Below are 14,109 nucleotides of genomic sequence, written 5' to 3' on the forward strand. Positions count from 1 at the left end.
TAACCATTAGAAAAAATAATCAAGTTTAAGGATGTGTCACTGGAGATCAAAACTATCCATACTATTGTATTCCCAGTTACAATCAATGCACATGTGTGAAAGCTGGACAGCAAAGAGGCTGATAGGAAAAATCTTTTAAAATATGGTGCTGAAGGAGAGCTTTGCGGATACCCCGGACTGCTAGAAAAATAAGTAAGTGGGCCCTACAGAAAACCTCTGGAGGCAAAAATCACAAAACTGAAGCTTTCCTACTTTAGGCACATCATGAGAAGGCAAGATTCACTGGAAAAAACAATGCTGGGAAGGATAGAAGGGAGCAGGAAAAGAGGAGGGCCAAATACAAATTGATCAACTTTCTAAAGGATTTTATAAGAACTATTTGAGTTCCAAAGTTTGGGAACCAGTGCTTTTTGGGGCACTTCTTTTTGGAAAGACCCAGTGAAGCCTGCTGTGATTGTAGGTAAATTCAGGCATTTGTGAATTAATCCCATTTTAATGCTTTTATCCTTCCAGTCTTTTTGTGTTCAGAATATTATGTATGGTTCTGTCTTCCCATGAATGGCTTTATCTTCCATCTCCTGGACCACGAAGCAGCTTCCAATACCATCAACCATGGTGTCCTTCTGAGGCACCTTTCTGGGATAGGTCTTAGAGGTACTGTTTTACCGCGGTTCCGATCTATCCTCAATGGCCAAACTAAGAAGCGGGCATTGGGGGAATCCTGTTTGACACCTTGGCCATTGCCCTGTGATGTCCTTCAGGGTTCAGTTCTGCCTGTTATTCAACATCTATATGAAACCACAGGAAGAGGTTGTTCAGAGTTTTGGGGTTCAGTGTCCTTCAGCTCTCTCCTTCCCATCTGATTACAGGGATGCTGTTCTTTGCCTAGACCAGTACTTTTTGTCAGTAATAGATAGGGTGAGGGCTAACTAATTGAAACTTACATCTAGACAGGATAGAGGTGCTCCTGGTCAGTCACACGGCAAGTTAAGATAGGGATCCAGCCTGTACTGGGTGGGGTTACACTGCCCCTGAAACAATAAGGTCTGTAGCTTGGGTATACTGGATTCAACCCTGAGCTTTGGATGCATAGGTCTCAGTGGTGGCCAGGAATGCCTTTGCACAGTAAAAGCTGGCACACCAGCTGCACTCATTCATTGGATTACTACAAGATAGTCCAAGTGTTTGGAAACTTCAGCCAGAGATGTAAAGACACCCAAGTAAGCTTCATGGCTGACCAGACATTTGAATGTTTAGTCTATCTATTCCTGGTGAATTACACTTTTGCTGTGTCACTGGGGTTGTTTGCTGACTGACCACAATTCCATTTAGACCCCATTTCAACAGTTTGGAGAAAAAGTTTGCTTTGGCTCAGATCTTTAGACGCCACCAAATATAAAATTTAAAAATTATGTGTTGTTGATTCTGCATCCGGTGTGTTCTAGATACAAAGTACTCGGGGATGGTTTAATTGTCCCTCCTTGTGGTGCTCTGGACCATGCAACTTTCCTCGAGACCACATTGATGGCATGGTATCTAACCCTGTCATGTCCCACTTGATTTTCACTGGTACCTCTCCTGAGATGCACAGTACGGAACTGGGTCCAATCTTAATTCAGAAAAACCTGAAGCTTCATAGCTTCCCATCATCTCTGGGAAGTAAAAAAAATGCTTACATTTGCTTTACTGATATAACTTTTAGCCAAAAGTGGATTCACAGGAGCAGAGCTCCAAGTGAAAAGCTTTTCCTATCAAGGACTACATTGCTACTTGGGAAGCCTCTAAGGGCTGCATGGCATTGTTATCATAGACATACAAATATATTCCAGTGGTATTTTGCCTGCTCAGACCTAAGAAATGGCTCCTTTGTTAATTCTGAGCAGTGGAAAGCTTCCATGAAAGATTTTGTTTCGGGAGAGGGAAAGGATGGGCCAGAGTGGGAATGTCTAATGGTGGGACATCACCCATGTCTGTTTTATAATTTGATGACTTTCAAAGTAATGTTTGCTTATACACATCCCATGGATAAATTATGCATATGTAAGTGCTCTAGGAAACAAGACTGCAGTATATCAGAATATTGAGATACCCTGAAGCTTGACTTGGGGAAGGCAACAACGAAGGATTTGCTCACATTATCCACCATATGTTGGTGCACAGCCTAATGAGGAATCTTTTAGGTCGAAAGCTGCCTATTTGTTTAATATTTAGTGGTCCAATGAAGGCATCACCTGTCCTTGCCTTTGTAATGTGTAAGGACCACACAACTTTGTTTTTTCCTCCCCCAAATTTTTGTAGGTTTTTTTGTATGTACACCCTGCAGAGTTTTTTCTTTGTTCTTGTCAGAATCACTATAGTACAATTGGTGTATCAGATTATTTTCGCCCAATAATGGACAACACCATGCAATCTTCCATGGTGCAGAGTACCATGAGGGGTACAGAGTACACACCAACATAGTTGTGAAGGACTGTGTCTATGTGAACATCCCATTTAGGCTTACCTTGGTTTTGCCAACTCCAATCAGTAGCCTATGAAGTCATTTCCAAATAACTCAGTTCTCTGTATGCCTAGGGGTTAGATTTTCCTGAAATTTTAAGAGGTTTTCTACATTACTATCCTGGTATTCTCTGCTATTTCTTCAAGATTTACGATATTCTGGGGGGGGGGACTCCTTGATTTTAGTTTGAGAGGGGTGGTATGGTAGCTGAAGAATGTATGTAGAAAACCTCTTAAATTTTGATCTAGAATGTGAACATATTCAGGCAGCCCTGATCACCTGTTGGTTGATCCTTTCACTCCAGAAACACCAACATGAGGCTGTTCTTTGATAATGACCTGGAAGGGGTCATAAATAACAAAAAGGGCCCTTGTCAGGGCCAAAGCTAATCATAACTACTATTCACATAACAGGCTTATCAATACCAACTGCATCAGTTCTGCCAGACACATGACTGTGATATACTGTGTATTGCAGAGGTTTGCTGCTAGGTAAGTAATCTGTAAAATGTCAACAGGGCAGGAACATGATTCACTTCAAACATACCACAGATCTGCTAGATTTATATGATGATTTGGGATACAACTAAATGGATGTTATGTACATCCCACACACTATGGTTCTGAACAAGGGCGATTTCATGTGCCACCCCTTGTCTTCATGTGCTGTCCTTAAAAGAAAAGGGGGAGAAAGGATTTTGGATTTCAGTTCCAAAGGTCTAAAATGATTTTTGTTAGAAGAAGCATATACAGGCCACGCCCATTTGGCTCTTACAGTATCCTTAGTTGTCATAGAGCCCAAGAGTGCAATGCTGCTTGAAGTATTTTCTAGAAGTACAGGTGACGAATTGGCATTTCATCATCTCTTTCCAATTAAATTTTAGGCCACCTATGATAAATTCATCTGTGCTGCAAGGAAGGCTATGCTATGTCTCAGCAAAGGGATAGGCACCCTGTGGCCCTCCATTTTTTTAATTGCAGCCACCTCCATCTCTCACAGTATTAGCTATGCAAGTTTGGGCTGATCGGGATTATAAATCAACGCCATCTGGAAGCCCAGAATTTGTGCTCCAAACCCTTATGAGCAAACTCCTCTCAGGAAAACTGCTGTTTTATAATATTCACTAATATGTATCACTCTACTCCAAAGTAAGCCAGACCACCACAGTCACAATCATTTTGACATTCGTTCCCCTTATGCCTTGTAACACTTCATGTGTGAACTACACTACCTGTGGTGGAGAACAGCTAGTGTCCCAGCAGAAGGTACTCCTTCCGATTCAGTCCATCAGCTCTCATATATACTGCTATCTACCAAACTATAAATTCCTAACGCAATACTGCAGAAAACAAGCATTGCAGCTTTTACTCGCTTGGCAAATAAAGCTCTATTTGCAAACGACGTCGTTTATTTCCTATTGTCGCGGCGGCTTTGAACCCACTGTGGTAGAGAAGCAAAACCTAAACATAATACAGTACTTGACATATTGGGACTTGGGATTCTTATTGGGCTCTCTAGGGCGCTTAAATTTAGGCTCGTAGCCTGTGTAAGCTCTTTTGTTCCACGGTCGTCTGTAAAATAAAGGCTCAATAGTTTCTCGTGAATAAGCACGGGCTAGTGGTGTGTTTGTTTTGAGGAAGCACCGCCCACGGGAGCCCTTCGTAGCAGGGGAACAGAAACGACGCTCTAGCCGCCGCCCGTCCCGCTATAGCGGGGAAACTCCGCCGGAAGGGGAGGGAAGGGAGGAGGGGGCGGCGGCCCCGGCAAGGGAAGTCGGCTTTGCGCGGTCGTCCGTCTGTCCGTCCTAAGCAGGAGGGGGCGTCACACGGGAGACCGAGGGGCGCGAGCGATGTTGCAGCTGGCCGGGCTGGGCTCTCGTGCGCTCGGCTTAAGGCCGTGGCGTTGGGTCTCTGGAAGATGGCAGAGGCTCTCGGCAGCCCCCCCGGAGTCGAGCCAGCCTTCGGCGGCTTCCCGGCGCAGGCCCCGGCCGGCAGTCGCTTGGCGCGGGAGCGCTGGATCCCTTCCTTGGATGGTGGAGAACAAGCAGGTGCTGCGGCTTAGGGCGCGCTCCCTTCTCGCCCCCCCCCCGGGTGAATTACGGGAGAGCAGGAAGAACTGCCTAGACTTCTTAGTGGGGATTTCAGGAGTCATCTGTACCAAGTTCCATTGATTCAAATAGGCCTGTAATGCTAAAGCAAGTCACAACGAGAGTAGGCCTATTTGAATCAATGAAACTGAACGGAGGGGGTTGCCTCACCAAATCCCCATTGGTTCAGCGGGCCGGTTCTAGGAGAAAGTTTAATTAGTTGGAAATGTGCTGGAGGAGAGCTTTGTGGATATCTTGGAATGTTAGAAAAACCAAACAAATGGGTCCTAGATCAGATCAAGCCTGAACTACAATGAAAACAAAGGCTTCTCTGGAAAAGACAATAACGCTAGGAAAGGTGGAAGGCAGCAGGAAAAGAGGAAGACCAAACATGAGATACATTGACTCCCTAAACTTGCCTAAAGGATACCACAGGCTTGAGGGTGTAAAAGCTGAGCAGGGCTGGTGGGGACAGGAGAGCCACTCATTCATGGGGTCACCAGATGCTGGAGGTAACTTGATAACACATAATTCTAGTACAATTTACTATGTTAAGCAAGGAGGCTTTGGCCAGTATGTGATTTTGCATATGATCATAGGAGTGCTTGTTTGGTCATAGACGCTAGGACAGGGCTCCTTGCAGAATTGCAGACAAATGCGAGGGGGGGGGGAAATCTCTGCCACACAAATCAAAGAGCCAAAGCATGATAATGTACCATAAGAGCACACCCTCCAATAGCCCTCTTCCTAGTGGAAGGGAAAAATGAAGCAAAGAGCTGGTCTTAAGAGCCTTTAAAAAATGCCTGCCCTGGTTTACCCTTTTTGTGTTTTAGTGAGAACAGTTTTACTTGCTAATGTGTCCAGTACACATCAGTTAACCACTTCTCACCCAAACACAAAGCAATTGTCAGTGCTGTTTTTCAACAAGTGTGAATAGTAAAGTAGTCAGCAGAAGAGGGTTTTCTGTAGACCATCTTGACTGCTGCCATTGGTGTTATTAACATCCACGCTGCCCTTTGCTATGTAAAGCTTAGCATCCTTTTTTTTTTTTTTGCTGGCAAAGTGAGCATGATATTTTGCAGCAATATTGGGCTATTTCCTGACTTTTTGAATCGTGGGTACAGAAGCATAATATTCCACATTCATAAACTGGAGGTTTTTTTGAACAATTGATTTGTTGATTTGTTTCTTTGTTTCATTTCTATACTGCCCATCTGACCAAAGGCCACTCTGGGTGGTTTACAACGCAAAGAAAAGACAAAAATCATAACATAATAAACATGGTTAATAATTCAAAATTCAACATAAAGTAGAACAGTGAGTACACTGCAGAGAAAGATATAGTGGCTTGGTAGATTTCTGAGGGTGAACCAGTCCACAGACTGTGTTTTCTGTTAGGGTGCATAGTTTATTTTCGTTGTATTTTGGAAATTAATAATATCACATTATGTCAAAAAGGCAGTGTTGTCTTATGGTTAGTGTGTTTTACTGGGACTTGGTTCTGATCCTGGCTGAGTCATGAATCCCACTAGCCGACCATGGGCCAATAATCTACCCTCATCTTGACTTCCTCATTTTGTTGTGATGATAAAGTGGCAAAGAAGAAAGGTGTCTTTTCTGCCTTAAGGTCATTGGAACAAAAGTAGAATATGAACATAACCAACCTGTAAATGAAAAGCTCTAATGAATGCATTAATTGTCAATCACAACTACTGTGTAGTCTTGTCCTATTATTCATTTAAGTTCTCTGAATGGTGAGTGTGTCTGTATAAAACCCTACGAAACTATTGGTCATAATATTGGTATGTCTTTGCTGGCTGTGGTTTTTACTTCATAGATGCCATTTGGCCATGTGGAGTCACTTTGCTGTTTCAGCACATCATCCAGCCATAAAGATTCTGAATATGGAAGATTAATTTACCGTGGAAATTTAGCAAAGGCAGTAGCAGGTAGGCTGCTTGAATTATGCTTGTTAAAAATACTTTGGCTTTGAATAATTATATTTAACAAATGTCAAATGCCTAAAAATGGCATGGGATGTGGGTTTCTGTCTCAGTGGCTAGTATTTTTAAAGAACCCCAAAAGCCAAAATCAACAGATTTGGGGACATTTTTGTCCCAGTTTTGGTTTGGTGGTTTATTTTGTTTATAGAAACTAAAACTCTTTATGTGACAAACAGATCAAATCTGGAGACATTGTTTACTGCTGTGCAGTGGGCTTATTGCCTCTAAGCATTCTGTAACAAAATGTGACTATGGAAAATTAAAATGTCCCATCCTAGTGCAGGAGGGTTAAATACAGGAAAAGGTCTGTGTCAAATAGGCTATCTTCTGAACTCTCATATTATAGTCATATTCGTGTTTACCTTGTGTGCTCTGAAGCCTTAATGTTTTAAGAGGTTTTATCCATAGTAGGTTTCTTTATGTTTCCAGCTTAATGTTGCAGTCCTGTATAAACCTATTTAGAAATAATTCCCATTACCCAAAATCACACTAGTTTTTGTGCACATTGTAGCATAATCATGGAAGTTGTGGCAGCTGATTGAAACTAATTGGCATCCTTCTGGTTGTGTATCTGGTCACATTATGGTCACATTAATTAATTAGCCTCAGTTAACTGCTATGACTTCCATGATGGTGCTAATCTACATGGAAGAAAGAAATAGAATGTTGGCCACTGAATTTAATGGCACTTTCCCCTGATGTATGAGTATAGAATTGCAGCCTAATTGAAGGGCTTCTTGAATTAGAGCCTGAGCCAATCACACCTGGCAAAAGAACCTTAGTTATACCGATACAGTGGTTTTTAACATCATTTCATAATTTCCCAAGCACAAGATGCAAGGCAAACACTGATTCATTTTCCCTGACAGCTGTTTATTTCCAGTTCATTTTCCCCTCGGGCTCAGGTTTCCAGGTGCTGTTGCAACTTGATGTCTACTGTGCTTGTAACCTTTTTTTAAAAAAAACTATTTATCAACGAATCAGCATGTTTCTGTCTCCTGAGCAATATTGTTTCTGCTAGCAGTGCAAAGGGCTTTTGAATGGGGGCCGGAGCACATACATTTCCTGCTTGGCACTGTAAAGAAAGGGGCATATCCTCTCTTTTTTAAAGCTTGGAGCTCTCTATTGCACCACACATCAAATGTTCCTGAAAAGGAATCCCTTTCTTCGTATCAATGTATCAGTTAGGATATTTTAAAAAAATTAAAGTAAGGGGCAGCACTGCCCCAGAAAACCAGAGAGAAATTAAATTGAGTCCATGGTGTAGCCAGCAATAACATTTCAAATAGGAATAAATGAATCTATGGCAAAAAAAATTATGCTGGTACACTGGTGCCCCGTATAGCGACGTTAATCCGTTCCAGATTAACCATCGCTATGAGAAAACATCGCTATACGGATAGGAAAATGCCATTGGAATGCATTAAACATCGTTTAATGCGTTCCAATGGCTTCTACACTCACCGTAAAGCGATGTTTCCTCATAATGGCAGCCATTATGGGGCCGGCGCTAGGGCAGGAGGGCGGGGGAAGGCTCCCACGCCCTCCTCACCAGCTCACCCCTGCTTCTTCAGCCGGCTGACCGGCCGGCGATCGGCCAGGAGGGGAAAAGAAGCCTCCTTTCCCCTCCTGCCGAGCGCGCAGGGGCGTCTGTGCCGGCGATCGGCCAGGAGGGGAAAGGAAGGCTCCTTTCCCCTCCTGCCGAACGCCCTTCTGGCCGGCGAGCGCGATTGGCCAGGAGGGGAAAAGAAGCCTCCTTTCCCCTCCTGCCGAGCGCGCAGGGGCGTCTGTGCCGGCGATCGGCCAGGAGGGGAAAGGAAGGCTCCTTTCCCCTCCTGCCGAACGCCCTTCTGGCCGGCGATCGCGATCGTCCAGGAGGGGAAAAGAAGCCTCCTTTCCCCTCCTGCCGAGCGTGCAGGGGCTTCTCTGGCCGGTGATCGGCCAGGAGGAGAAAGGAAGGCTCCTTTCCCCTCCTGCCAAATGCCCGCCGACTTTTTCCCCCAGCTGACTGGCGGGAGATTCGGAAGAAGCCCCTCCAGTCAGCTGGGGGAAATGGAGCCTATGGGGAAAAATCGCTTTGCGATTTTTCCCCATAGGAAACAACATTATGCGATCGCAAAAGCGATCGCAAAATCTTCTTCGTTAAGTGAATTCCTCGTTAAACGGGGCACCCGTTAAGCGAGGCACCACTGTATATATTTCTGCTGGCATATATGCCACATGACCACGAAAATAAATGTATTGATACAACAGAAATTTGAAAACCATCAATATGACTAGGGTTTTTTTGGCAGGTGTGATTAGGCCCTCACTCAGACATACAGTGGGGTCTCGACTTACAAACTTAATCTGTATTGGAAGGTGGTTCGTAGGTCAAAAAGTTCGTACGTCGAATCTGCATTTCCCATAGGAATGCATTGAAAACCATTTAATCTGTATCTGCTCTTTTCCGTCCATAGAAACTAATGGGAAGCTGCTATTCTGCCTTCTGCCACTAGAGGGGGATATTTTTCTTTTTTTTCCCCTTAGGTTCAGGAAAGGAGGAGGAAGGAAGGGAACAGTTTGCAAAGCGCTTTAGAAATCTTTTTTTTTCAACGAAGCCAATTTTAAAGCATGTTTTAAAGCATGTTGTGCTGATTTTTTCAGCACAAGGACACACAGGCAGGCTTTTTAGGTGCTGAGCAAGCCTCCCCAAGCTTCTTCAGAGCCAGCCGATCAGCTGATAGGTGGGGAGAGGAGGGTGCAGGAGCGGGGGGGGGGAATCACAAAATGGCTGCCAGGCTGCCTTCTGGGTGTCGGCTTTTAGCTGTTTCCTGCTTTTTTCCCTGCTGTTTGGGGGCTACCAAGGCCTGGTAAGTGACTTTCTTTTATTTATTTTTAAGTTTCTGACACTTTTTTCCCCCTCCAGAAGCCTCTAAGGCAGTGGTGTCGAACTGTGGCCCTCCAGATGTTCTTGGACTTCAACTCCCAGAAGCCTTCACCACCACCTCTGCTGGCCAGGATTTCTGGGAGTTGAAGGCCAAGAACATCTGGAGGGCCACAGTTCGACACCACTGCTCTAAGGGGAGGGAGGGGGCACTTTTTTCCTGTTCGTAACTCGAGGGAAGTTCGTATGTTGAGTCCTTATTTCCCCTATAGGGCGGGTTCGTAAATTGAACTGTTTGCAAGTAGGGTCGTTCGTAAGTCGAGACCCCACTGTATGATAGCAATGTACATTGCGTTAAAAGACATTTCACCTTATATATTAATTTCTTTTTGTTTTTCAGGAGTGAAGTTCTTCTCTTATTCTACCAGCATGTTAAATATTGCTATAATGACCTACATCAGCCTTGGAACTGGATTTGATATTGACAGTCTTCCTTTGAAAATTGCCCTTTACAGTGGCATAGGATTCTTTACATTTGTAACACCAGTTATGCTGCATTTCTTTACTAAGGGATATGTCATCAGGTTATACCACAAGGCCGAAACAGACACTTATACAGCCTTTACTTATAATATTATTTTGGCAGAAAAGAAGACTGTCTTCCATCAGAAGGAAGTGAAGGTTCCAGATCTTAGCAAAATGTTCACCTCATTTTATGCTAACACGAAGTCGATGCTTGTTAATCCTATGGTTTTTGAATATCCACAAGACTATAATCATCTCATGGGTTATGACAGGCCATTCACATTTGACCAGGAATAACTGAAAGCATCCAGTGGAAACAAATAGATTCTAAAGTGCTATATTGGTGGTTTTATTCAATATATGTGCAGGTTATATACACATATTAATTATTCAGGATTCCACTATAAATTCTGGTTCAAAAGTCCTGTTGTATTTTACTTTCTTCATTCAATTTTTTCTTATTAACTGCTGTTTGTTTTTCTTATTAAATACTGATTACTATGACTAAAATTATTGGCAAAAGAGTAGACATGTAGATTTATCGGAGGCAATAGTCCTCTGTTGTTTAAAGGAATACCAAAGTGTCCCAAGAGTTCTTGATTAAAAATGAAGTTCAATACAAAAAGAATTTACATAAACATGGGGTGATGTTTAAGGTTTTCCAGGACTATAGTTAGTTTAAATATTGCTTTTAATCTCAAAGAGAGATTAAGGCCATTTAAACTGGGTATTTAGATCACATATGTTAAGAGGGCAGTTTTGAAAGCACATCGGACATGTGGGTGACACCTCTCCTAGCATCCCATTTATTTCTGTAGAACTTAAGTTGACCTCATTGTTGCTAGCCAGTAATGCTTCCCCCCCCCCTTTTTTTTTTGCCTGCCAAAACTGGTGTTCTGCTACTGCAGCACCTTGGTCCAAACTTTCTCCCCCACATTTTCTTTTCTTTTTTAAACTCTAGATGGGTTACTACTGAGCGATATCCTGTTGGATACTTGTGTGTGTGCAAGAGGAATCACAGAAGATGATTAACCATGTAGTTAAGTGACAAAGTGCCAGGCATATGCCAGGCATGTGATTAGGTATGTGACTGACATGGGAACAGCACTTGGTCAGTAGCCTTGGGAATGTCTGCAATTTGTCTTTTGTGTGATTGTTAATATCTAACAGGATTCTAGCCATTTTTTTAAAATCATTTTTTAAAAGAAATCATTGCTATGACCTAAATCTGGTTTCTGATACCAGCTGTAGTAGACCCATCAAATCAATTGCTGAGCACTTAAATAAATCCAGTGGATTTGCTGGATCTGTTTAGGACTAGCAGCTGGATACAGACTTTGGTATCTAACCATGCTCGGAGTCCCTTTTTCCCTGGGAGACTTGTGCTTCCTAATACAGGCTGGGTTGCAGTGTTGACAGACTCCTTGGGGTGTGAAGGTCTGCTCATATATCTAGCCTGAAATACGAAAGCCACCACTGAGTCAGACAGCTTTAAATTTATTTATTTATTTATTTGTTCCATGTTTACCCCACCCATCTAGATTCAGGAATCCACTTTGGGTGGCTTACAGAGTATAACGATAGATACAACATTAAAATAACTTTGATCAAAGAGCAAAAATCGATAAAGAAAACAGGATCCAAAATGGAAAAGAAGCTAAAGGGTGGGGGGGGGGAGTCCTGCCGGAAGAACCAAGTCTTCAAGTTGTTTTTAAAATTCCCAGTGAGGGTGCCAGTCGAGTCTTCGGTGGTAAGGTATTCCAAAGATGTTTTTAAAAGTATTAGACAAATCCAAGCAGAATGAGGCTACTAGCTCTGGTCCCAGTTTATCAGAATAGTGATTGCTAGGGAACTCCCCCATTAAGAGGGGAAATACTGTTACATTGCTGTCCTGTTTATGGCCTTCCCAGAGGCAACTCATTGGCCATTTTGTGAAGAGAATGCTGGCCTGGTTTGGCCTTTGGTCTGACCCAACATGAGCCATCATATTGTTGACAGTTATGAATGGGGCAGCAACATATTGACCAGAATCTTATTGGTGATGCTGTAAGGTTTATGTGAACTTGCTGCAGCTAATTGTGGCCAGTTGATGAGCAGCTCAGGTGCATCTTCCTTGTATGTCTGATCACATGACCAGTAGTAAAACAGATTTATTTATTTAAGATTTATTTACAGCAGATTTATTTTTATCTCGCCTTTCTCCTTAAAAGGACCCAAGGTGGCTTACATCATTAAAAGGCAATATTTAAAGCTAAAAACAGTAAGTGTAGGTTAAAAGTATCAAACAATAACACTCTAAGAAATGGTAAAAGCACATTCAAAGCTGTAGGGCACAACAATCCATCTGAAATCCTTGCTGGGGCATCCAGTCACTGGGGGAAAGCTTACCTGAAGAGAGAGGTCTTTGCCTGCTTGTGGAAGGATAGCAAAGATGGGACTAGCCTGGCCTCCTGTGGGAAGGAGTTCCAAAGTCTGGGAACAGCAGCAGAGAAAACCTCCCCACCAAACGTACCTGTGAAGGAGGTGGGACCAAGAGAAAGGCCTCTCCTGATGATGTTAATTCCTGAGCAGGCTTGTAATAAGACATGTGGTCCTTGAGATAGCTTGGACCCAAGCTTATTTTAAAGAGTTTTGTAGGGTAGAACCTACTTTGAATTGTGCTTGGAAATGGATCAGCAGCCAGTGGAGCTTCTGCAATGGGTTGTGTGATCCCTTGATCCCTAGTCAGCAATCTAGCTGCTGCCTTTTGGATGCACTGAAGTTTCTGAACACTATCCAGAAGCAGCCCTACATAGACACTACACCTGCTTAGTTAGATAGGAGGCCCCTAGAATTGGTTTCCATCTGTGCAAATAGCCTGAAGACTAACCTAGAGGTGCACTCACCGTCCTTTACAGATGAACAATAGAAACTATTTCCTTGAAGTGGGGAGTGAGTAGCTATACTACCAAAGGCCAAGGTGGACAAATATTTGGGACTGTCTAGCTACCTAATGCTCTGTTACTGCTCTTGGTTGCTTTAAATAAAAAGTTGCTGCGCCAACCGACTTCCGGATAAAGGACATCAACCAGAAAAGTGTGTACAAAATCTTTTACTTTCAGTTGGAGGTTGCCTAGTCAAGTTTTTAATCTGAATTTAAGTGCATGGGACTCGAGTCGTACCTGAAAAACTCTTAGTCCAAAGTGTTTAAAATAAAAATGTGTGCCCCAGCAGGGAGCCTGGTTGGTTCTGCTTATATGTATAAGCCACTAGAGGGACTCATTGTCTGATCCCTGGCATTGATGGTCCCTTAAACAGTGAAGCCCTTTCTGTGAAGTGTTTAATAAGCAACTGTAAGCAGACTCAGAGGTTAGAAAAGCTTATTTGGTCTACAGCCCCCAGAACTTTGCATCCAAGATAGCTAGAAAATATCCCCAAAGTAACTTTGTTAAGCTCACCAGGAAACCAGATAAATATGTCTAATAATTATGCAGTTGGACATAGTCATAATTATTTTACTGGTACTGGAATTGTAACAGATTTGCTACAGTTCAGAGCCTGAGAACATTGGTTGTGGATTGGTGCCATACTGGTGTAAACTATACAGTTCTGGGACGTGGTGGCGCTGTGGGTTAAAGCGCAGAAGCCTCTATGCTGCGAGGTCAGAAGACCAGCAGTCGTAAGATCTAATCCACACGATGGAGTGAGCTCCCATCATTTGTCCCAGCTCCTGCCAACCTAGCAGTTTGAAAGCATGCAAAATGCAAGTAGATACAGTGGTGCCTCGCTTAACGAGCGCTTCGGTTAACGACGAATCCGCATAGCGACGATTTGTTGCAATCGTTTTTGGGATCGCATCGCAATGTTTTAAATGGTAAAATATTGCTTTGTGATGATCAGTAAACTGTTTCGCTTACCGATTTTCCCATAGCAATGTTTTTAGAACAGCTGATCAGCAGAATGGCCACTGGGTAAATAAAATGGCCGCCCGCTGTGTTTTTGCCCGGATTCCTCACTTACCGGGCAGCGAAAATGATGGCCGTACGGAGGATTTTCGCATTAAGGTGAGTTTTTTGTCCATAGGAACGCATTAAACAGGTTTTAATGCATTCCTATGGGCTTTTTATTTCCACATAGCGACGAATCCGTA

General features: G+C 43.1%; 1 protein-coding gene across 1 annotated transcript; it reads left to right on the forward strand.

Annotated features, from left to right (window-relative positions):
• Positions 1 to 4,233: 4,233 nt before the first annotated feature.
• On the forward strand, positions 4,234 to 10,490 carry TMEM70 (transmembrane protein 70). Its single transcript, XM_020812932.3, has 3 exons — positions 4,234 to 4,547; positions 6,424 to 6,535; positions 9,856 to 10,490. Exons 1-3 carry the CDS (start codon positions 4,350 to 4,352, stop codon positions 10,275 to 10,277), a joined length of 732 nt encoding a protein of 243 aa, XP_020668591.2. The 5' UTR covers positions 4,234 to 4,349; the 3' UTR covers positions 10,278 to 10,490.
• The last annotated feature ends 3,619 nt before the right edge of the window (positions 10,491 to 14,109 follow it).

Source organism: Pogona vitticeps, chromosome 4 (assembly GCF_051106095.1).
Source record: "Pogona vitticeps strain Pit_001003342236 chromosome 4, PviZW2.1, whole genome shotgun sequence".
In the NCBI taxonomy this organism is placed as follows: Eukaryota; Metazoa; Chordata; class Lepidosauria; order Squamata; family Agamidae; genus Pogona; species Pogona vitticeps.